Consider the following 23,186-nt stretch of genomic DNA (forward strand, 5'->3'; position numbering starts at 1 on the left):
AGAAACTATTTTGCTGTGGGGAAGGTGTGCAACATGACGATTTCTCTAGTCTGAGTTAATTTGGCGCCATCTTGTGACTGAAAACGATTACTACGACTGCCCATTGTAATAAGATATGGCTTGGATAGCATTATTATTGTCAGTGAGCATAAAATGATTAATAGAGGGACACAAATCCTAAAGAATTCCCATATAAAGCAGGAAAAAGAAAGCATCACCAAGAACAAGAGACCAGAAAGAGACAGAAAAATCTGGATGACAGTAAACTAAAAGGGATTTTTGGCCAAAAAAAAAAAACAACATTTACAACAATTACTTTTAACCCTCAAGGTGTTCCAAATGTATGCATTTCTTTGTTTGGCGGGACATGAAGATATCCTGATGAATGTTAGTAACCAAATAGTTATGGTGACCATTGACTTTATAGACTGAGACATTTCTTAAAATAAGTTTATTTTCCCCATACAGTGAGTGAACGATGTGTGAGTGTATTCAGTTTATCCAGAAAGTATTCACAGCAGTATACTTTTTCCAAAAAAAAAAAAAAAAAAAAATTGTTACAGAATTAAATTCATTATTTTCCTCAAAATTCTACAAACAATAGGCTACCTCATAATGACAATGTGAAAGAAGTTTGTTTGAAATCTTTGCAAATTTATTAAAAAGAAGAAAATAAGAAGAAAAAATCACATGTGCAAAAGTATTCACAGCCTTCAAAAATTGAGCTCAGGTGCATCCCGTTTCCACTGATCATCCTTGAGATGTTTCTACAACTCAATTGGAGTCCACCTGTGGTAAATTCAGTTGATTGGATATGATTTGGAAAGGCACACACCTGTATATTTAAAGAATATAAAGACACATTAAGAAACTTTGGGAGAAGGATAAAGATATATAAAGATATACTAAGAAAAAATTAAATATATATACAACAACAAAAATCAAAAATATAAATATAATTAAATATTTATGACTCAGGTTTAGGGTCTCACTTGCCCTGGGTCAAGGAGGTTTAGCTCCAATGATCAAAGTCACCTGAAGATATTTAATGATCCCAAGACATTGAGAAGGTTGTAATGGGGTAGAGCTAAACTATGCAGAGCAAGGTCCAGATTTGAGGATCCCTGGTCTAAATATATATGTATGACTGGAGCAGGCTAAGTGTTAGGGAGCTAACCCCCTTCCTATTAAGCATCTTGCCTGAAGGTCAACATAAACGTTTCTTTCTGCAGAGGGTTGGCTGCAGCTCCAACACTCTGATCAAAGACTTGCACTCTGCACTGTGATTTTCTAATGATCCCAAAGACATTTTTTATTAGCATCCTTTCTATTGTTGTTTTTTTGTTTGATTAGGCCAGTGTTGAGAGCTAAATTACGAACTCAATGTCAGGCACTCTCAGTACCTGCGATCTTGAGGACACAGAACATTGAGGAGACAAGACACTGTGGTAATAGAAATATAATTTGTTTTAGTACTATAACGTACAGCGTCCTGGGAAAAGACTGGAGCAAATCCGAAGAGCTAAGTGTTAACGCGAGGCAGTTTGAACCTCTCAGTGCTATTTCCTCTGTCGCAGGTATGAGAGTGCAAGTGGCGATGAAGTGCTTTGTAATTTAGTTTTTTTTTTTTCGTAGATTGGCTGCTGTTGTATGAAGACATCCAAACGAGAGAGTATGAAACATCCACACAAAAAATTCATACCCTCCAAAAATTCAGACTAATCACACATCCAGTACAATATGACACAAAAAACATCATAAGGAAACAATCCCCATAAAAAAAACAGTAGGTGGCAACAATGCTCCTAAGGAGTTAGTCGCCATTAAACAAGAACAAATGCATTTTAGAGCACAAACCAAACCATGAAGAATTGTCTGTAGACCTCTTAGACAGGATTTTATCGAGGCACATATCTGGGGAAGGGTACAGAAAAATTTCTGCAGCATTGAAGGGTCACAGAAGCATGTAGTCACTGTTACCCTTAATGGAATATGTTTGAAACAACTAGGACTCTTCCTAGAGCTGGCCTACTGGCCAAACTGAGCAACTGATGGAGAAGGGCCTTGTCTAGACTGATGGTCACTCTAGATGAGCTCCATGATCATATTTGCAGATGGGAGAAACCTAAGGACTGCAACACTCAGCTGATCTGGGATTTATGCTGGTGTTGCCAAACTCAATCCTCTACTCAATGAAGATTGAAGACACATGAAAACACACTCAGTCTGTGAGAAACAAGATTCTCTGGTCTGATGAACCTCTAAGCATCATGTTTGAAGGAAACCAGCTCTGCTCATCACCTGCAGAGTACCATCCCAAAAGTAAAGTGTGCTGGTAGCAGTCTCATGCTGTGGGGCTGTTTTTCAGCGGAAGGGACTGATCAAATCATAAGAAAAGAACAAAACACCAAAATACACAAAAATATTGAAATAAAACTAATTAAAAATCATTCAAAACCATTCAGGCCCCTTAGACTGGGCAGAAGGTTCATCTTCCAACAGGACAGTGACCCTAAGCACACAGCTTAGAGGCTTATAGACAACTCTGTGAATGTTCTTGAGTGGCCCAGCCACAACCTGAGCTTGAACCTATATTTCTGGAGAAACCTGAAAATGTGCATCTGCCCCATCAAAGCTTGAGAGGTGAAGAGGCGAGTGGAAGAATGTCAGATGATTGCCAAATGCTGATGATCAAAGCTTGTTGCATCATACCCAAAAAGAGTCTGTAATTGGTGCCAAAAAGGCTTTGAATATATATATAATTTGCAAAGATTTCAAACAAACTTCTTTCACATTGTCATTATGGGGTGTTGTTTTTAGAATTTTGAGGAAAATAATTAACTTTGGAATAAGACTGTAACAACAAAATCTGGAAAAAGTTACAGATGCATTGTACCTCCCTATGTGAAAGCAAATCTTATAAAATACAAATAAGCTTTACAGATTTTTATTAGAAAGGGTATAAACAAGGAGTGTTTTTTGTTTTGTTTGTTTGTTTTTTGTTTAATAATGCTTGGTCAATGAACCACAAACAAATATTGCATGTGCACCTGTGGAACAGCCTTTAAAACTCCAGGAGACTGACTCTGCCTCTGTCTCTGAAAAACACCAGGAGAAAGATGTCTAGGCCGGTTCCTGATCACCTGTGTGAACATGCCATAGTCCTGTGACAGGACTGTAGATGTGACCGCAGCAATAAACTGCAATGTCCGTAATGTAAGACACTTAATACAGTGCTACAGGGAAACAGTAACAACATCTGATCGCCCTTGCAGTGACAAACCATGTGTAAACATGTGTAACACATATGCCATATCTTCGGGCCTTTTATTTCCTATCAATGAATCAATCATGCTGCATGTCTGTGTGTGTTCATTCACCATAGACTGTGTAGCATTCGCACGTCCTGCGTGGCGCGCGCACGCACTCACGCAACTGATTGCCTTTTTGTATCACTGTCTTTTCGTGACTCAATCAATCATAAACCTTCGTAACAGTGGGAGTTTAATTGAATAAAGGAGCAAGGAGAGAGAGAGAAGCTTATTTAGGGAGAGGGAGGGACTCGATGCGGCCATACAGGCTGCGGAGTGTTTATTTATTTGTGCTGGCTCCCCTTTTTCTTTATTTCTTATTATTTGTCAACTGATTTTCCAAAATGAGGTTAAAAGTTGGATTTCTCCTTCGAAGTTTACTGGTCATCGGCACGTTTTTGGGGCTGGTTTTGCTCTGGTCTTCGCTGACACCGAAGGCAGTCGACGATAACCCGTTTGCTGGAGCTCTGGTAAAGTATCGCTTTAATGTTCTTGAGTTATCTTGATCCGTGAGTGTTTTCGTTGTAGTGTTATTTTCACCCCGTCTTAGTATTCCACAGGCTCGGCTAGCATGATGATTAGCATGCTAACTGCTGCGGTTGTCATGGAGATGAGCAGCGAGAACTGTCTGATGAATTGTAACAGACACAGACGTTTATATTTATCCCGAAATGTAACGAAATATGCGTTTCCATTCGAATGAACTAAAACACGCAGATATGGCTGTAAGCTGCTAGCACGGAGAGCTAAATGTCGCTCTCTACATCCTCACAAGTGTCAAATTCAGTGAGAACCCGGAAGGTCGTTATTCTAGTTACTTGTTCTTTATTTGAGACACGCATTATTTATATAAAATCACATAAAAAGCGGATGTTTTCAAGTAAAATAGGATTATTTCCGGTGTTCTTTACTAGGTGGTTTGCTGTTTCAGTACTGACTGTGGACTAAAGGGGTCTTCGAGATTGAATAGGGGTCGATGTGCTTGCCGACTGAGTTAAAGGCCGAATATCAGCTCGAATACACACCGAAACACACTTCTCTACTTTCACAAGAGATTGTATACAAATGCAAGTGTGTGTGTGTGTGTGTGTGTGTGTATGTGCACTGACACGTGGCACACTTGACAGCTTTCAGTCAATGGCCTGTCTGGTTTACCTTGGCTTGTCGTTCTGGCATTGTAGTTAACGTTGGATTTATTTGCACAGAGCATATACTGTTTGCACGGAGTCTCTTCTTTGTTTACTCATTTCTCTTTAGGTTATGTTTTGCATAATCGGTTCTTATGTAAATGTTGGCTTTAAGTTGCTTGTGTCGGTCTCTGCATGTGGCCTTTTAACCCTGTAACGCCGACGTGAAGTTATAGTCAGGATCTATATTTTGTAAGTAAATGTTTATTGAATCTTTATACAACATATAAAAACAAAATCCTAAAAAAATTACATGTTTCTCATTGAGTATTATTTGATACATCAGACTGATGAAGTAGGATATGGTAAGAATATGGAGCTTATACTTGAGGAACTTAACAAAAAAATCCAAAAATTAGCAAAAATAATCACATAGCCAAAATTTAAAAAAATCACCAACAAATAAAAATATTCACATAACAATATAATTTTTTTTATAACTGTATGGCAGACATCTTACATAAAATACACATACATATCAGCCATCTATCTGTATTGCCCAATAATATGCCTTTGTTTGATCATATTTTATGATCAGAGTTCTGTAGTTTTTATTGTGGGGCAAAACAATGCAATACAATACAGTGATGATTGAAACTAATATTAGTGATGGACTAATAAACATTTCTTTTAAGCCTGATGTAGGATAATTAATCACATTTTAACATGATTTCTCAATGTATAGATAAGTAAACCAAAGTTGCTTCCATTGAAAATATTAATAACAACATAAGTTATTCTTACATTTACTGTATAAAAATCATGGATTTCAAAATGAAAAGACAAGTGTACCACAACCTATATATACATATAGGTTAACTATATTTTTAGAATTTTATCACCACCAATTTGTCTCATACATTTGTCTCATTTCATAGGCAGGACGAGATGCAGGTAAACTCTTGCAGCCCAACCTTCCCAACAATGACATGGCTGACCAGTTCAAGCCGGTTGTTCCTTGGCCCCACGTCGAAGGAGTTGAGGTCGATCTAGAGTCTATCCGCCAGAAAAATGGTGACAAGCCAAACCCTGCATTCAAAGCCCAGAACCAGCAGAATGTCATCCAGAAGCAATATGTCACTTTCAAGCCTCACACCAATGTTTATAGTGATCCTGTGTTGAAGAAAGGAATTCTGGGCAACTTTGAGCCTAAGGAACCTGAGCCTCAGGGGGTCCAGGGCGGACCGGGCGAGGGCAGCAAAGCATTCGTACTGGGACCAGAGTACAAAGATGCTGTTCAGGCCAGCATCAAGGAATTTGGTTTTAATATGGTAGCCAGCGACATGATTTCTCTGGATCGAACCGTCGGCGACTTACGACATGAAGAGTGAGTATGAGTATTTTTGCTTTGTTTTCAAAGGCTTTTTGCTATACAAGATATTAACCGGATGATCCTCTCTTGTTTTAGCAAGAGATTGTTTGTGTTTTTTAAGATGCTCAGGCCAAACACACTATAGACATTCAGGTCTGGAATGTTTGCTTTCCAAGTTATTTTTGTGATCACACCCAGAAAGATGAAAACAATAAGTACACACCTTTTTTAAACAAGCTATTTCAGTGGTATAGTAGATGACGAACTACCTGCTTCTTTAGCCACGTCATTTCTCTTTTTTTCTTTTCAGTTCCCACTAACAAAAAATACCCATTCATTTTGCTCATGGTAGCATCACAAAATCATAATTTTCATGACGTAACACCATGGGACGTGGAAGTAGCTTGGAAGTACCTTCTGACAGAAAAAGTGTACTGTGTTGCAGTACATTACTGGTTGTATTTATACACTTTTCATTCAGAGGACAGTTAGTACTCAAAAGATAATGTGCTGCACTCTATTACTAATGTTCCAGATGTTAAATAGGATCGGCATTATGCCCATAATTCAGCCACAAAAATGTTGTTTGTCCACGTCACAGCTGAATGATAAGCTGCAATCTCTCTCATTAACTCCCCTCAAGCTGGAAAGCTGGATTATCTGCCTGAGACTGCTTTATAAATTTATACAGCTTCAGAACTGAACTGAGGCTTTAACAACAGGTCTGGTATCTGACCCCGGTAGGTCATCCAGTTTGGAAACAAACTCATTGTTTAATAGGATTTCTTTTCTGACATAATCATAAAATGGTCGCACCTCACATTTGTTATACATTGAGTTGATAGTCAAAACAACATGCAGCATCAGCAGTTTAGTCATTACTGCAGTTTTATGGCATTGTAGTCAGTGCCACTCCTTTTGCAGAGAGCCTGAAAGATGGGTTTAAAGGGATAGTTCACCCAAAAAAGACATGATCATAATTTACTCATGTCATTACACAATACAGTTATTTTACCAGCATTCTTTAAAATATCTTCTTTTATGTTTATGACAAAATATTCTTTTTTTTTTTTTGGTGTGAACTATACTTTCATTAAAATTGTATTGAACTTGACCTTGAGCATACTTTCTTGAATTTATATAGATTTTGAAAATTTATATCAAACAAATAAATAAATCAGGGTCATTCAGTTCAGTTCAACTCAGTCATGCTTATTCATTCAGCTGCGTTGTAATATCACTGCTACATGTTTTGACTCAATGTCTTTAAAAACACTCACTCTAGCTTGCTAAAACTCACTTCCTCCTGGTGAAATCAAACCCTTTTTTAGCAGAGAAATCTGGATAGTGTCTGGATCCAAGTCAGGGCTAAAACAATGTACACTGCTGTTCTTTGGTGCAGGCAAGGTGTAAAGGTAAATGTTACTGGGAACAGAACAACCTGCACTGATCTTTGGTGGCATTGTTATTATTGCTTGGTAAATGGCCCTTTCAAAATGATCAGGGCCCGTATTCTTAAAGATTCTAAGAATCCTCTCAGAGAGATCCTAGCTTAGCTTAAAATTTTCTAACTAGTAGTCTTAGCTCAGGGATCTCCAATCCTGCTCCTGGAGAGCTACCGTCCTGCAGACTTCAGTTCCAACCTGTCTGTAATTATCACAATTTAAGATATTTTGGATGAAAACCAGTAGGCTTGAGAGACTGTCCCATAGACTGCCAAGTAAGTAACACTGTCACGGTCCAGGAAAGTATGAAAAGCATCGTCAGAATAGTCCATCTGCCATCAGTGATTCAACCATAGCGTTATGAAGCGACGGGAATACTTTTTGTACACGAAGAAAACAAAAATAATGACTTTATTCAACAATTTCTCTCCTCTGTGTCTCTCCAAATCAGCGTAGTGCCATTTTGGCGAATCTGAGCTGTACGCAGGTGGCGTATGCTCTTTTGTATCAGCTGCACCACAAGGATATGTTTTTAGGTGTATAAACGCTTTGGTTTGAAAGCAAACAGCACTTCGGCACAGCGCTGCTGGCACAGAAGAGTGTACGCCGCCTGCGTACTGCTCAGATTTGCCAAAATGGCACTACGCTGATTTGGAGAGACACAGAGGAGAGGAATTGTTATTTTTTGTTGTCTTTTATTTTTGTTGGGACAGTCTCAAGCCTACTGGTTTTCATCCAAAATATCTTAAATTGTGTTCCGAAGACGAACAAAGCTTTTAAGGGTTTGGAACGACATGGAGGAAAGTGATTAATGACAAAATTTTCATTTTGCGGTGGAGCGACCCTTTAAAAGTGATTCAGGACCAATCTGAGAACAACTCTGAGCAAGGAAAAGACAAAAAACTTTTATCTTAGTGAGGAGGCGGGGCTGACCCCGTTACTAGCTATGACACAGGCTTTTGAAGACTGTGATTGGTTGGTTGTCCAAGAAGGATATAAAAGAGCACTTTTAAGAGTAGGGTCTATTATAAGCCTTCACTTTGAAATTACTGGCGTAATTTTTCCTGTTTTACCATTTCTCTCACACACACGTATAAATATTCTTTATTTTTTATTTACCATGCTGTAATACTTAACGTATTTTATAGGAAATGAATAGCGATACATTAAGGTTCTGAAAGTGATGTAATTGTTTGTGTTATCACTTTGCTTATAGAAGGTTGTGATAGACCCAAATCCTCACTGCTGCATAGTTGCATATTTCCAGTTGCCAAATATGTTTATGTAGTTAATGTAGTGATTGCTTCCATTTCTGGCGCTATAGGATTTCTGCATGGTGTCTCGAATAAGATCAGTGGCAAGCATAATCCCTGCACGAACTAATGTGTAGTGTCTTATTAACTCACTTCCATCAAACTTAATCAAACGGATTAAAACACTAGCAGCAACTCTTAGCACTAAGATTTTTCGTAAATACGGGCCCAGGTATGTTAGATATATGTATCTCTCTCAGACTTAATTATGCGGATTTAAACCATAACATGATTACATTAGAGCATTTTCATTAGTTGTATTTTTTTATGAGATACTGAATTGTTGGTGAGTGTACACAGTGATACCAACTTTTGTCTGAAGATGTCAGTGTTTTCTCTGAAGTGAGGTTTTGCTGCAGTTTATAATCTACTCATGTCTTCCTCATGAGACAAACATGCTGAAGCATGTTAACAGCAAATCATTTTGTCATTGTAAGTCTGATATCTTTGTTGGTGCAAACAGTTTTTTTTTAAGGCAGTCACTTCAGCCTCGTTAAAATGACATCGCTCATTGCGACATGAAGGGAAACAGACATGAAATTACCCTTTTGTTTCATGCATTTAAAGCACTCCAATTAATCAATCAATCACATATATAACATATTCTAGCCTTTAAAGAAACTTTCAGAATACACTTCTACCTTTAAATGTACATCAATTTGAGATCTTTTTGATTTTTTTTTTATGTAAAATAAGGTCAGTGTAGTTAACATTACCTGGAGAGACCCTAACTCTAACCCTTGTTTTGAATTTCAAAGCCAGCGTTCTAAATAAAGACTTCAACCACTACAAGGATGTGGGTTTTTGTTCTTCTTGATTCTGACAACTTGTAGTTCTTCTAAAGTAACTTCTTAGCAGCTTAAGTATTTAAAACTCACATTTGTAATTTATATTCTAGAACAAAACATGAAAGTCTCTGAGTAATCTCATCAAGACCATATTTTACACACAAATCAAAAAACTGGTATTCAGATAACTGAGGAATTAGCCTTCTGAGTTGGCCTACAAATTGACGTCACGACTGAATATTACCTCAGAGATTCAGTGCTAAAATTAGCTAAAACATGTAAGTAAATAGCATCCATCGCTGTAGTTTCAATGCACAGTTAGTATTAGCTTGTTTTTAAGTAGTGCAGCACACCCTGATCTCCACTGAGACTGAATGTCATGGGAGTGAGTTGCTGTTCCAGTTCAGTGGCTTTACTGTGCTATGTAAGACTTGTTACATGGCACTCAAAGCTGATGTTAAAAGAGGCTAAACTGCCACAAGAAAAAAAGTATTGCTTGCAGTATGTTGCAGACAGGAAACAATTTTTTTTTTGGTTTTGGGAAGGAAATGTTGTGTTTGTTACAACATCAAATGCGTTTAATCAAGCCTATATTACATGCATATGCTTGGCTTAGGCAGATCTATGTCCTATTTACTTTAAGCATCATGAGTTTCCTCATACACATTTTCTGTTTTGTAAGCTGCTCAAGCTTCTACTTTAAAACTTCTGTTTGCACTTTATAAGAATTTGTACATTAACTTAACCCTAGTGCAAATAACCCACCTGGAGTCTACAAACAAAGCCATAATAGTTTTCATTATTATGCTTTTTTGTGCTTATTCTTCAATTTTATAGCTCAAGTAGGCCTGAAATGTAATCTTTTACCAACTACCTCCATATTTCTACTATAACTCTTAAAAATAAGATTGCGTTTGTGCAATTCAAACTCTAGTTTAAACAGCATTTCTTCTTCTGTCACACACAAAACTGCAAGTGAATGAAACTGGATAAAGAAATTGTAACTTCGAGCTTAGAAAGAGAATGAGGAAGTGTGTTTGGGCATTGCTCTCCCTTTATTACAGAGGAAACCGTGTGCAAAGTTGCTGTTTCCTGTCTCACAAATTGCTTCCACAGGATGGAGGTAGATGCAAGTGTGTAGGAATCTACCACTAATGCATGCTATACTGTGTGCAAGTGCACACCATGAGATCAACTCCACAACAACATTCACATCCAAAATAGTGTGCTTTATAACTATGTATATTTGTCTGTAGGTGTAAATACTGGCACTATGATGAAAACCTCCTCACCTCCAGCGTGATCATTGTCTTCCATAATGAGGGCTGGTCCACCCTGATGAGGACGGTGCACAGCGTCATCAAAAGAACCCCAAGGAAATACTTGGCTGAGATTGTCATGATTGATGACTTTAGTAACAAAGGTAGTTTGACATTTTTTTTAATTTCTTCATCAAACACTCTACATAGCATGTGTGTACTCTATGCTTGTCACTTTTTTTAAAGTCAGCACACATACTGGCCTTATTTTGTGCAAAACTGAAAAAATTAACTAAAAATGACAACAACTCTGAAGTCATATTTACAATGCAAACATGGAAAAGAGAGGTGCATTGATGCCAGTGTTTTTTAATAATCACAAAGGAGACTTCACTTGTGTCGGGGAGTAGGTCAGTTGCTTTCAGATCAGTATAGATATATAAGTAACTGGAAGTAGTGTTGCTGTTGTTTACGTCCCTTAAACATTGTATTGTGTTGCAACAGCTGAGTAAACAGGCAATAATCAAACACAATTTCCTGTCCTCCTCATCAAAAACCATTAGGAAGTCTTAATCTGAGTGAAATGGTTATCTTGTCCATTTGGTAATTTCAAAGAAAAGATTTAAAGGGATACTCCACCCCAAAATGAAAATTTTGTCATTAATCACTTACCCCCATGTCGTTCCAAACCCGTAAAAGCTCTGTTCATCTTCTGAACACAATTTAAGATATTTTGGATGAAAACCTGGAGGCTTGAGACTGTCCCATAGACTGCCAAGTAAATAACAGTGAAGTAAAAAAAAGGTCATTTTGGGGTGGAGTATATCCCACTTTAAAACAGTTAACTAGTTCATTTAAGTGAAGTCTTCTCTGTGTCTGTCATCACTGTTTTAGTGTCATAGACTTTACATTAGAGAGATTTTAAAACAGCGCATCCTTGTGGCGCATAATTTTATTGTATTTAGTGTGAACCTTAACACTGTAAATTACTTGATACAAAGAAAAGCCTCCAGGCTTTCATCCAAAATACTTGGTTCTATCCGTCAGTTGATAATTATATGTGACGAAATGTAAGATGGATGTTTTCTTCCATATTGTAATTTACATCTGAGTGATATGGATTATTGAAAAAAATCTAGGGCAGAAACTTGGTTCTATCCGTCAGTTGTTGATTGGATGGAGAAAAATCAACTGAATATGATTTTAGGGTCGATTGTAAGAAAGGGCTGGGGCTTAAGCAGAGTAAATAATTGAAGAAATCAGGCACACATCACCATAGAGAAGTTTGTTGTTTTACCGAATGATTGAATGTTGGCATTTTTATTAAGAATTATAGGGTAAAAAAAAAAAAAATAACATACACACAGAAAAATATTTTTATTATTATTATTATTATTAATAATAATAATAATAATAATAATTAATATTATTACTATTATTTATTTATTTTGTTCACACAAAACAACTATTTATTTATTTTGTTTCATGCAGACTTCAATATAACGGATTTATATTTTTTAATGTAGAGAAGCTGTGGTCTAAAATACATGGAAAGGCTTAAAGGGTTAGTTCACACACACGCACAAAAAAAAGACAATTCTTTCATAAATTGCTCACCCTTATGTTGTTCCAAACCCGTAAGACCTTTGTTCATCTAATGAAATTCTCCAAAATATGACTATTTTTTAGGAATTTTTTTTTTTTTTTTTTTTGGTCCTTAGTTTTCTAAATATTCTGTGATTTTATGTGTATCGTTGTCTTTGAGTAGTTACTGGTTTTTCAGGTTTAAGAAAGTGAGGAATGGTTTTAGTTTTGATACCCCTCTCTAGAGTCTATTCTGCACTCCTAAGTGAAAGAGACATATCATTGCCTCAACCTGTAGGCGGTCTGCCTGAAGACTAATGCTGGGCACCTGTTCATTAATATGGGGCAAGCAGACTGTTACTGAATAGAGATCATTACTCTTTAAGAGATCACTCACTGGGGAACTATGAATGAATGCAGAGCTGCAGACTTAGCCGATAAGAATCAATAAAGGGCGTATTAGGCTCAGAATGTTTCATGCATTTAGTAATAAAGGTCAGTAAAAACTTTGTTAATGTCGCACACAGTTTTGTTTTTCAAATGCAATCTTTAGGGCTGACTGTCTGCACTGTTTTTTCAGTGGTCAAATTGGATCCACTTGCTCTGGTATAATTAATGTCTTGTATATCTACAGTGGTTGCTATAGTAATGGTGTAGGTGTGAGCAATATGCCAATAACTTTCTTTTACAACTGAGTAGCAAGCTATAATAATATATGCAGGCAGAAAGCTGGAAGTTTTGCTTCTGCACGTTATATAGCTCATACCATATTGCCATGGTGCTCATGAGGTACATTAGACAATATAGGGGAGAGAAAAAAAACCTTGATCTGACAGTTTTTGTGATTGTTTGTATGTGTTCTCTCATTAGTTCATCTTAAAGAGAGGCTGGAGGAGTACATAAAACAATGGAATGGGTTGGTCAAACTGTTCCGCAATGAGAAGAGAGAGGGTCTGATCCAGGCCAGGAGCATAGGAGCCCGCAAAGCCACTCTGGGACAGGTTTGGGCCCCATTATCAACATACTGTTTAATGGGTCTACATTAATGTGATTTGTTTGTCACACTATGGTTTTTTCCTTAGGTGCTGATCTACCTCGATGCTCATTGTGAAGTTGAGGTGAACTGGTACGCCCCGCTGGTGGCCCCCATTTCAAAAGACCGGTATGATTTATACTCTAGGATGATCTGTGCTCGCTGAAAGAGACTTCGAGGATACTTTTTTTCTTTAGTTTAAAATAAAGGTGCTGGGTTCTAGAAGTGTACTTTTCCTATTCATGCTAATTTCATATTTATGAAAAATTTTATACCATTTTTTTTTTAAGAAAAAGTTTTAAATTGGATGACTCTGAAAAGGTCATGTGGTGTAACCTAAAAATAAATTGTAATATTTTCCTTGCACCTTAAATACGGGTGAGTGTTCACATCATTGATCAGTTTTGTTTGTAAATATCGAACAAGTTAAACGTTTGATATTTTTCAAGTGATATTTTTTAAATATAAATATCATGAATTCATAAATATCATTATATTTTTGTGGAGTTGCACCACATGACATGACATACAGTCTGAAATTTTGTATTGTCATAAAACTGTCAAGTTATTTGAATTTTTTTTTTTTTTTTGAGAGAGAGAGACTTTTTAGATAGCCTGCATTGCAGTGGTCTCATCTATGAAATAATCATGTTTTATGTTTCTGTATATTGGTTGGACCACATGATGTTAGTTATCTGGAAAAGTTATTCGAATATTAATATAAAATATAATTTCTTTTTAAAAAAATTATTTCTGATGTACTATCCAGGTATGTTTTATTTTATTTTTTTAAATCTTAACCGTAATGTATGTTGTGTTAATGTTGCAGAACGGTCTGCACAGTACCGTTGATAGATTACATAGACGGCAATGATTATACCATAGAGCCACAGCAGGGAGGGGATGAGGACGGTCTGGCGCGAGGCGCCTGGGACTGGAGCCTCCTGTGGAAAAGGGTCCCTCTCAGCAGCAGGGAGAAGGCTAAGAGAAAGCATAAGACAGAGCCTTATCGGTAAACTTCCACCCTCCCATAAGCATGATCATTAAACCCATTCTGTCTCTCTCTTCTTTTGTCTCCCTCGTCCCCTTGTCTGTGTGTGTATATGTATGTCCATGTTTGCTTGCATGGACATCCCTCTTGCCTCTCCTTCATCCTCTGTGGCCATGTTCAGAACGGTGTGCACAGTGCCTCTCATAGACGCTATTAACGGCAAGATTTTCACCATCGAGCCCCAGGCGGGCGGAGACGAGGATGGCTTTGCCAGAGGAGCATGGGACTGGAGCATGCTTTGGAAACGCATACCTTTGAATAGCAGGGAGAAGCAGAAGAGACTAACTAGAACTGAGCCCTATCGGTAATTTAGAGCCATAATCCTGAGCTGATTAGGCTGACCACAATACACATAAGTGGAGAGACCTTGCCTCTCACTTATAAAGACTGGTGGTGGTCTGCTTATCTCTGCTGCTTTAACAGTTTGGCTCTTATGACACTCATTAAATACTTCCCGCAAAGTGCTAAAGCTGTATACTAACTGCTATGAAGTGGTCATAACACAATGAAGTGATTTTTAACAAAATACTTCATATATTATGACTCCACCATGGCTGTTCTGGTAGAGTCGCTACTACTAGAACTACTAAACTAACAACTCATAGACCTTGTTTCTGCTTCTCTTTGCATGCAGTCTTCATTCTGTCGTGTCTACAAACTTATCTTACCTGTGGTAGTGATGTGGCATAAGCGAGCCCAAGTGCATGTGCCTAGTCACCAAACGGGAAAAATGTGTATGCTACTTAAATTTTTACTTGAACCTCTTTACAGTTTTATAATATGCCGTTTTCTGTCCGCTTCTCTGCAATAAAGTTTACAAAAGCTGTTTACTGCTACACAATGGAAACAAGCCACAACACAGCAAAACTATTGTGACAATTTCATTGTGTTATGAAGATTTCGTCAAAAATTAGCGCAACACAACGAAAACAAACGAAATTAGTACAAAACAACGAAATTAACACAACACAATGATGGAAACAAGCCCCAACACAGCAAAACGGTTGTGACAATTTCATTGTGTTATATAGATTTCGTCAAAATTAGCGCAACACAATTGAAACAAACCATAGCACAACGAAATTAATATAACACAACGGAAACAAGCCACAACACAGCAAAACTGTTGTAACACTTTCATTGTGTTATGTAAATTTCGTCAAAATTACCGCAGCACAACTGAAACAAACCATAACACAACGAAATTAGCGCAACACAACGGAAAAAAGCCACAACACAGCAAAATTGTTGTGACGATTTGACAGTGTTATGAAGATTTTGTTGTGTTGTGCACTATGGCCACCATATAAAGGCACTGAGACAAAACAGGAGCATTTTTATTTAAATGGGAATGCTTTTTTATTTTTATTAAGTATGACAGCAATTTACTGCTTGTTTTGGTGTCTCTTTGGCTTTGTTCACACTACAGGAAAAATTTTATTTTTTTTCACCTCATGAATTAGATTTTAAAATATATTGTTTCGACTGTTCAAACTCATGTTACATGTGGCAAAAAACACACAATATTATTAGCATATTAGTAAAAAAATTAAGCTTATCAAAATGCATTTTTTCAGACTACAAAAGAAAAGAAAAAAAAAAACACTAAATGAATTTCAGATTTTTACTGCCAGTCTGAACAAGGCCTTGTCTATTAGTGTTCTAAAATACTATACTCTTATGTGTGTGAAATGTAAGGGGCAAACATTCCTGACAGGTAAATATGTGTGTCAGGTCTCCTGCAATGGCTGGAGGACTCTTTGCAATAGAGAGAGAGTTCTTCTTTGAGCTGGGCCTCTATGATCCAGGCCTTCAGATCTGGGGAGGAGAAAACTTTGAGATATCCTACAAGGTAAACACTTACTTTAAATTGCTAGTGCTCTCTCAGTTTAAAATTTTACTTGATTTTTTTTTCGTTCTCCAAAGTGTGCATACAAGGTAATTTTGTGTTTCTATTTTTTTTTTTCCCCAAAAACGTATTTGTCTGTTTGCTTGCTTTTATTTTAATTTGTTCTATATTACACTGAAATATTGATTCTGATTGGTCATTTCCATGTCATTCAGTCAATTCTGAATAGAGTCAATGGCAACATTTGACTGCTCAGTTTTATCTTATAGGATAACAAAATAAATTCACTCAAATAAATACTTCATGCCCATATATTGATTTAAGTTAAAAAGTAAGTTTAAAAAAAAAAGTAATCTACAATCAGACGGTCTTTATCACAAAATAAACTTCAGGGCGTTTTATCCTCTATATAAATTGCACAAAGCAACATATTTATCCCACTTCAGCAGTTTGTGCATGAACACTTTCTGAATCCCTGCCGTGTGTGTGTGTGTGTGTGTGTGTGTGTGTGTGTGTCCTGTCTAGATATGGCAGTGTGGTGGGCAGCTTCTGTTTGTGCCATGTTCACGGGTGGGGCACATCTACCGTCTGCAGGGCTGGCAGGGAAACCCACCTCCTGCTCATGTAGGCTCGTCCCCCACACTTAAGGTCAGTTCAGCTCTCTTTTTTTGTTTTCTGAATCTGAAAACAAAGCTGGTTCACAGCTATACTTTACACTTTAAATCCAGTCTGTAACCTCCACTCTCCTCTTTGGCTGCATGTAGAACTATGTGCGGGTGGTGGAGGTGTGGTGGGATGAGTATAAAGACTATTTCTACGCAAGTCGACCTGAGACTCTGACGCTGGCCTATGGAGACATCAGCAGCTTGAAAAAGTTCAGAGAGGAACATCGCTGCAAGAGCTTCAAGTGGTTCATGGAAGAGATCGCCTATGACATCCCTCTACATTACCCACTGCCTCCAAAGAATGTGGAATGGGGAGAGGTGCTTATATAATCAATACAAAGAAAAAAACAGTTGAAACTGGTGGAAAGATATTGGCATTTGTCATAATTTTCTCTTTCAATAGATCCGTGGGTTTGAGACCAGCTACTGCATTGACAGCATGGGCCACACCAATGGTGGCAATGTCGAAATCGGGCCTTGTCATAGAATGGGTGGAAATCAGGTAAAGGAAAACGATTTAGCAGCAGTACTTTACTTTTTACAGTTTGCACTGCAAGCTTTTTATTTTTCCTCTCTCCCACTCATATGATTTTGCTTATGCTTTTCTCTAGCTCTTTAGAATTAATGAAGCAAACCAGCTCATGCAGTATGACCAGTGCCTGACAAAGGGGGGAGACGGAACTGCTGTCATCATAACACACTGCAACTTAAACGAGCACATGGAGTGGAGATATTTTAAGGTATGTCACAGGAGGTATCGAGCCATCTTTGGCCTTGGTTTCAAAATAAATAAAATAAATGCAATTTTTACAACAAATAAATCATTTTAATTACATCAAAACATTTGGAATAATTATTTTTTTTAGTTAAATCCTATACACAAATTAAGCTGCATATGACACTTTATGATATGTTTCAGTAGTTTAACCCAAGTTTATGTAATTGCTTGGAAAAAAATAACAATAAAAATGCTTCTACATTAATCTTGGTTGATTGTTAAAAATGTATTATCTGCAGAAATTCAAGTTAATATATAGGCTACACCATAGTTCAGAAGTTTTTTGTAAGTTACAAGTTTTGTAAGTTTGCTTTTTACAATGTAAAACTCTTTACAGTCATTACCTTAAAGGTACACTGTGTAACTTTTGGCGCTCTAGTGGTTAATAAACAAAACTGCACGCGTCTTGCGGAAGAACATTGTAAACGGAGCTACTTCTGTGTGTTTGTCATGCAGCTACTCCGCAGCTGTTGTTGTCTTGACAGGTCTAAAGTCGTCCAAATATTATATTACAGGCGTACCATAGTGATTAAGAATTAGATGAAAACACAGTGTGGAAGATGGATTCATGATGTACTTGTTCATAATATACTTTTTTTTTTTTTTTTAAATTTAACAAAAAAAGCTTAGTGTACCTTAATGAATAAAAGTATTAATATCTTTGACCCCAAACCTTTGAACAATAGTAAAATATAAAAACATAATATCCTTTAGTTAACGGGTTGTTAACAAACATGTAATAACAATGAACAATAGTATATGTAAACTAAACTAGATTAAAACCTACTAATAAATACTGTACAAATAGTGTTTTGTTAGTTGTTGGCAAACTTTACTCTTGTACCTTGCTGTATAGATTTTTGATTGAACTTTTGCAATGCTTCTGATTTCTCATAGGATCTACATCGATTTACACACATACCTACAGGGAAATGCTTGGATCGCTCTGACGTCTTGCACAAAGTTTATATAGCTGACTGTGACAACAGCAAGAGCTCGCAAAAGTGGGAGATGAACAACATTGTGGCAGTTTGAGAGCCAGGCTCAAATGTGCTTCAAGGATAAACACTGACTACAGCAACAGGTTTTACCAGAATACATGTGACTAATTACGTTTTAGTCATCACCCGAATAACTCTGAACTCTGATCATACACATAAACTTTTTTTCTCCATTGAAGACAATGTTTACATCGGTTCATCCCCAGTGTCCATCGCATGGGTTTTTCTTTGGAATCTGTGGAATGGAGGGGTCTACCTAACAGAATGTTTTTCTCTTACACAGAATGTGCACAATGTGTGCTGAGATGAATTGTCTAATACCACTTTTGTTGCTGCTCCATTATAAAATACAGGTTGTCCATCAAGTACTGGGATGCATATATTTTTTTAACACTGAACCTTTTTATGTTTGAGGTGACAACCTGCCACTTGAACTATTTTCGTCTTTGGCACAATGGCAATTTTTTTTGCCATATACTATGGGTAAAGAATGGGAGTGGAGAGAAAAAGGGATATAGGGTCAACAATGAGAAGAAAAAAAAGTGATACATTTATTTTTTTTCTACTGCATTCAAAAGTTTGCTTGGTTGGGGGAATAGATGTTTATTTGTATGTGAAAATCAACATTTGATTATAATACTATTCATGGCCAAAAATCATCTCAAGCAAAGTTATGTTTTAAGGGCAAGAATGATTGCGATGTGTGCATTTTTGTACAATGTAAATATGATTATTTCTAAATTAACATTTTGAGATATGGTGGGCTTCCCAATGAAGGTGTAAATATCTAACTTATAATGGTTGTTTTCTCAAGAAAATAAATGGAACATTTGTATGAAAGTGCTGTTTGTAGCAGGTTTAATGATATTTCAATCATTTAGATGATCATAAGGATAACATTTTTGTAGCCTGATGGCAATGTTGTTGGCACTTTCCATAAATAGGGTATCCCATTGGTTGCCTGTTTTGTAAGAAACATATATCACATCTTTTCTGTAGCAAAATTGTTAGATGAAATATAATCTAAGATATGGAACCATGAAAAGTAGGCCTTTTAAGCATGTTTAATACTGAAGCCATACTATTGTTTCTTGACAACAGAGTTGTTCCAAATTGTCCAAAAGAGTTGCATAGCTCAAATTGTAAGCTTAAACAGGTTATAATTAGTAGGTCGATATTTTGTTTTCAGAGTTGCTGAAATAAAGAACCACCTCCCTTTATTGAGAAAGGTTTCATGCTATTTTGTACTCCATTCTTGGAAAGTGCCTACTAAAAAATGGAAGTGATCCCAAGCATTTGAATAATTACCAAAGACTGTCTGTGTGCTGCTTAGGTTGTTCAAGGCAGTGGACTGAGTGTGTGCAGGAAAAGCATCAGCTATGCAGCAATCTTTTGGATGCAGGTGAGCAGATGCCACTTGTATGATATATGGCACACCTTATAGTGACTGCGTAGAACAATATACCTAACCTGTATATAGAACCACTTGTCACTTGGCCAAGCAAAAGCCAAACCAAACATAAATCATTCATGTACTTAAGTCTAACTGTGGTTACAGATTGGTTGCTTGTGCATTTACGTCTCTTATTTTTCAGATCAAGTCGTCCATTTGAGAAATTAGTAGTTCCCTCTTCAACAAGTCAACCAAATGGCCAAAACGTATATTTAAAAAAAAAAAAAAAACTTGGTTTAAGACCATAGTTCTTATGGCCACCTCACAAGAAACTAAGCCTAATTGAAAAAAAGTTCAGTCTATTAGAAGTACAAAACTCTTTTTAATGTAGAGTTGCACCTGCTTGTAAAACTAGGAGTACATACAGAACAGCTTTAAGAGTTCTAAAACAAGCAGAACTGAACAAACTAAAAGGTTTTTATTTTTAAACACTTAAAAAAAAGAAAAAGAAAAAAGTAAATACAATTTGCCTAGTCCATTAGTAATTTTTATATTTCAATAATCTTACTCAACTAAGCTGCACTAGCTGCTATGAACTTAAACGTGGTCTGACAATACAGAAATCCTGCAAAATTCTTTAATAAGTCAAAATTGCACACAGTGAAAAGGGGAATTGGTCATAATATACAAAATAAAAAAAGGATTCAGTCTACACAACTTTAAAGCTTGTTTTAAAAATTGAGACACCACACAAATCCAAGTTGTTCCTTATTTGTCTTAAAATGGCAGTAGAAATAATATTGAACAGGGAAAAGAAACCAAAGCAACCACAGCTATCAAGACAAAAAGCAGTGCTTAAAAAAAAAAAAAAAAAAGCTGTTAACCTTACAAAACAGCACATGAACTCAATATGTATTCAATTATACACATTTCTGTACATGTATTGAAAAACTTTAAATGCTAAAAAATGCATTCACATTGTTTTGCAAACAACTCCGCTCAAGTTTTCCCTGATAGTTTAATCATCGTCGTCGTCATCATCCTCCTCATCCTCTTCTTCTACATCATCCTCTTCCTCATCATCATCATCCTCGTCGTCATCATCAGCTACAGCCTTCTTTCCTGCTGGCCGGCCAGGTCCACCCTTCTTGCCACCATCTGCTTTCACTCCTTTGGCGCGATACGCAGCAACATCCTGGTTGGAAATGATTTGTTAATACAAGCAAAACATCAAATGGTTTATGCAAGTACCTAGAATTGGGCCAACCATTACCTTTTCATACTTCTCCTTGAGCTTCATGGCCTTCTGCTCATATGGAGCCTTTTCCTTTGGTGAAAGCTTGGACCACATCTCCCCAAGCTTCTTTGCAATGTCACCAATAGAGATGCCAGGGTTGTCGCCCTTCACTTTTGGGCGATGGTCAGAGCAGAAGACAAAGAACGCAGATCTAATGATAGGAGGGAAAAAAATAATTATACTCAAGTCAACACAGAAATATCATGGGTCTATTTGTGCACTAACATTACTCACGGTGGTCTCTTAGGAGCATTTGGATCCTTCTTCTTTTTCCCTCCCTTTGCACCTTTAGGAGGCACATAGTTTTTCATCTCTTTTTCATAGCGGACCTTGTCGGTTTTTGCCATTTCCTCAAACTTGCCCTTCTCCTTTGAGGACATGGTCTGAAACACACGGGACTGATTAGGTTCTGCCAGGCGCAGTGTACATCTCTTTATCCTCCCGCCCTACATTAGCCTCAGTCACTTGAGTAACAGATGCATCGTGTAATTCTGCCCCACCCCCTCCCTAACAACAACAACCCCCCGGAAAAACATTGCAGCCCTTCTGCTCAACTCACCTTCCATCTTTCAGAGCACTTCTTGGAGAACTCTGAGAAGTTCACCGAGGTCCCTGGGTTTTTCTTCTTATGCTCCTCCCGGCAGGTTTGCACAAAAAACGCGTAGGAGGACGTCTTTCCTCTGGGCTTACTAGGATCTTTACCCATGGCTGTGATATGCTAAAAGTGATATAAAAATAAGTAAATAAAAGCAGCAGCATGTATTGTTCGTCAAAACTCCGTTCGAGTGTCGCTTTGAACGCTGGTAAAGCAACAGTGAAATGGTCGCTCGCTAAACGCAAGTTAATCCGATCAAGTTCCTGCTTCGCTTTCAACAGAACACTCAACTAGAACAATAAGCGTCCCTCCATTTTGTTTTCCCGCCTAAACTGCAGGAAATATGCTCTAGAATGTCTGTCGAGAGCAAATGGTTTCGGATTCTACGCGTTAAAACGAAGATAAACCCACCAAATTGGCAAGGCACACTACTTCGGAGGACTTTTAGCTGCTTCAGGCTCAGTACACAGGCGCGGAACCTCCATTACGACCTCAAACTCCCAGCCAGTCATGGCTGCTTACGCTCTTAACTTCACAAGATCAGCAAGTTACTGAAATCCAGGAAAATCTAACGTTATGTGTTTAAAAAATGTAAAGCTACAGCTGAGCCCACAACATTTCTTTCCATAAACATCACTTCACTTAATTTGAACTAAAATTATAGTCAAGTCTTAAGTTTAGTATAAAATACTCAATTCGGAAAATGAAACATAATTTTTCTCAGACTTGCTAGATAAAAGTTACATTTAAAAAAAAAAAAAAAAAATAATAATTCTAAAAACACTTGCTAGATAAACCAAGACATGCTTACCTATAATCAGCCTCAACTGCTGGACAAAACGTACGTAGTCTTCTTGTAAGCTGCTTTGTGGCTGTGCTGCAGGGCGCACAAACTTGATTAAATGTCCATAGACTCCACCCTCTGAGCTCTCGTGTGATTGGTTGGGACAAGTTCAAATTTGAATCGGCAACGTTCTGGGAGCGGTATTGAATTCCTATTGGCTGTCTATGACCGCAGTCAAGTTTCTTCGTGGAAATTAGATCCGGATGACGACACCACTGATCTCGTCAGCTATTGGTTGAACTGGGGGTTTAAAATAATGAGCGGTAAGTCTTTGAATCGGGAAAGTGCACCTCAGTTTTATTCTTATTTTAAATGTGTGTCTGAAACAAAAATTAATAGGTCACACCACTAAGTTAAAGTGTTTGAGGGATGATCTCCCTGCTAAACAAAATCACATTCATGTTTTGTGGTAAAGTTTGTAGTGATTCAGTCAATGTCGCGCCATATGGACAAAAGCTGACGTCTGTGTAGATGCCAGTTT

The 23,186-nt window shown here is 37.3% G+C and overlaps 2 protein-coding genes across 4 annotated transcripts; one reads left to right on the forward strand and one right to left on the reverse strand.

The window, feature by feature from the left end:
- Nucleotides 1-3,531: 3,531 nt before the first annotated feature.
- Nucleotides 3,532-20,802, forward strand: LOC109101671 (N-acetylgalactosaminyltransferase 7-like). 3 transcript variants are annotated; one of them, XM_042716529.1, is made up of 12 exons: nucleotides 3,532-3,781; nucleotides 5,377-5,825; nucleotides 10,613-10,779; nucleotides 13,070-13,200; nucleotides 13,282-13,361; nucleotides 14,062-14,244; nucleotides 16,018-16,135; nucleotides 16,658-16,780; nucleotides 16,897-17,115; nucleotides 17,201-17,299; nucleotides 17,409-17,537; nucleotides 18,473-20,802. In XM_042716529.1, the coding sequence occupies exons 1-12, from the start codon at nucleotides 3,656-3,658 to the stop codon at nucleotides 18,608-18,610; spliced, it is 1,962 nt and encodes a 653-aa protein (XP_042572463.1). In that variant the 5' UTR covers nucleotides 3,532-3,655; the 3' UTR covers nucleotides 18,611-20,802. The 3 variants fall into 3 exon arrangements, with proteins under 3 accessions (XP_042572463.1, XP_042572462.1, XP_042572464.1); XM_042716528.1 differs by lacking the exon at nucleotides 14,062-14,244 and adding an exon at nucleotides 14,405-14,587; XM_042716530.1 differs by lacking the exons at nucleotides 3,532-3,781; nucleotides 14,062-14,244 and adding exons at nucleotides 4,501-4,690; nucleotides 14,405-14,587.
- On the reverse strand, nucleotides 20,595-22,828 carry LOC109096106 (high mobility group protein B2-like). The gene is made up of 5 exons (XM_042716531.1): nucleotides 22,673-22,828; nucleotides 21,826-21,984; nucleotides 21,501-21,649; nucleotides 21,243-21,417; nucleotides 20,595-21,164 (listed from the first exon to the last, which is right to left on the reverse strand). The coding sequence occupies exons 2-5, from the start codon at nucleotides 21,970-21,972 to the stop codon at nucleotides 20,988-20,990; spliced, it is 648 nt and encodes a 215-aa protein (XP_042572465.1). The 5' UTR covers nucleotides 21,973-21,984; nucleotides 22,673-22,828; the 3' UTR covers nucleotides 20,595-20,987.
- Between the last annotated feature and the right edge of the window lie 358 nt (nucleotides 22,829-23,186).

Source organism: Cyprinus carpio, chromosome B1 (assembly GCF_018340385.1).
Source record: "Cyprinus carpio isolate SPL01 chromosome B1, ASM1834038v1, whole genome shotgun sequence".
Taxonomy (NCBI): Eukaryota; Metazoa; Chordata; class Actinopteri; order Cypriniformes; family Cyprinidae; genus Cyprinus; species Cyprinus carpio.

Excerpts from the sequence above, each read along its gene's own strand:
- LOC109101671 (XM_042716529.1), top strand. The coding sequence starts at position 3,656 with ATGAGGTTAAAAGTTGGATTTCTCCTTCGAAGTTTACTGGTCATCGGC. Across the intron at positions 5,826-10,612 it reads GGCGACTTACGACATGAAGA|GTGTAAATACTGGCACTATG; the intron begins GTGAGTATGAGT and ends ATTTGTCTGTAG. Across the intron at positions 16,781-16,896 it reads GCTCGTCCCCCACACTTAAG|AACTATGTGCGGGTGGTGGA; the intron begins GTCAGTTCAGCT and ends GGCTGCATGTAG.
- LOC109096106 (XM_042716531.1), bottom strand. The coding sequence starts at position 21,972 with ATGGGTAAAGATCCTAGTAAGCCCAGAGGAAAGACGTCCTCCTACGCG. Across the intron at positions 21,418-21,500 it reads AATGCTCCTAAGAGACCACC|ATCTGCGTTCTTTGTCTTCT; the intron begins GTGAGTAATGTT and ends TCCTATCATTAG. Across the intron at positions 21,165-21,242 it reads TCAAGGAGAAGTATGAAAAG|GATGTTGCTGCGTATCGCGC; the intron begins GTAATGGTTGGC and ends ATTTCCAACCAG.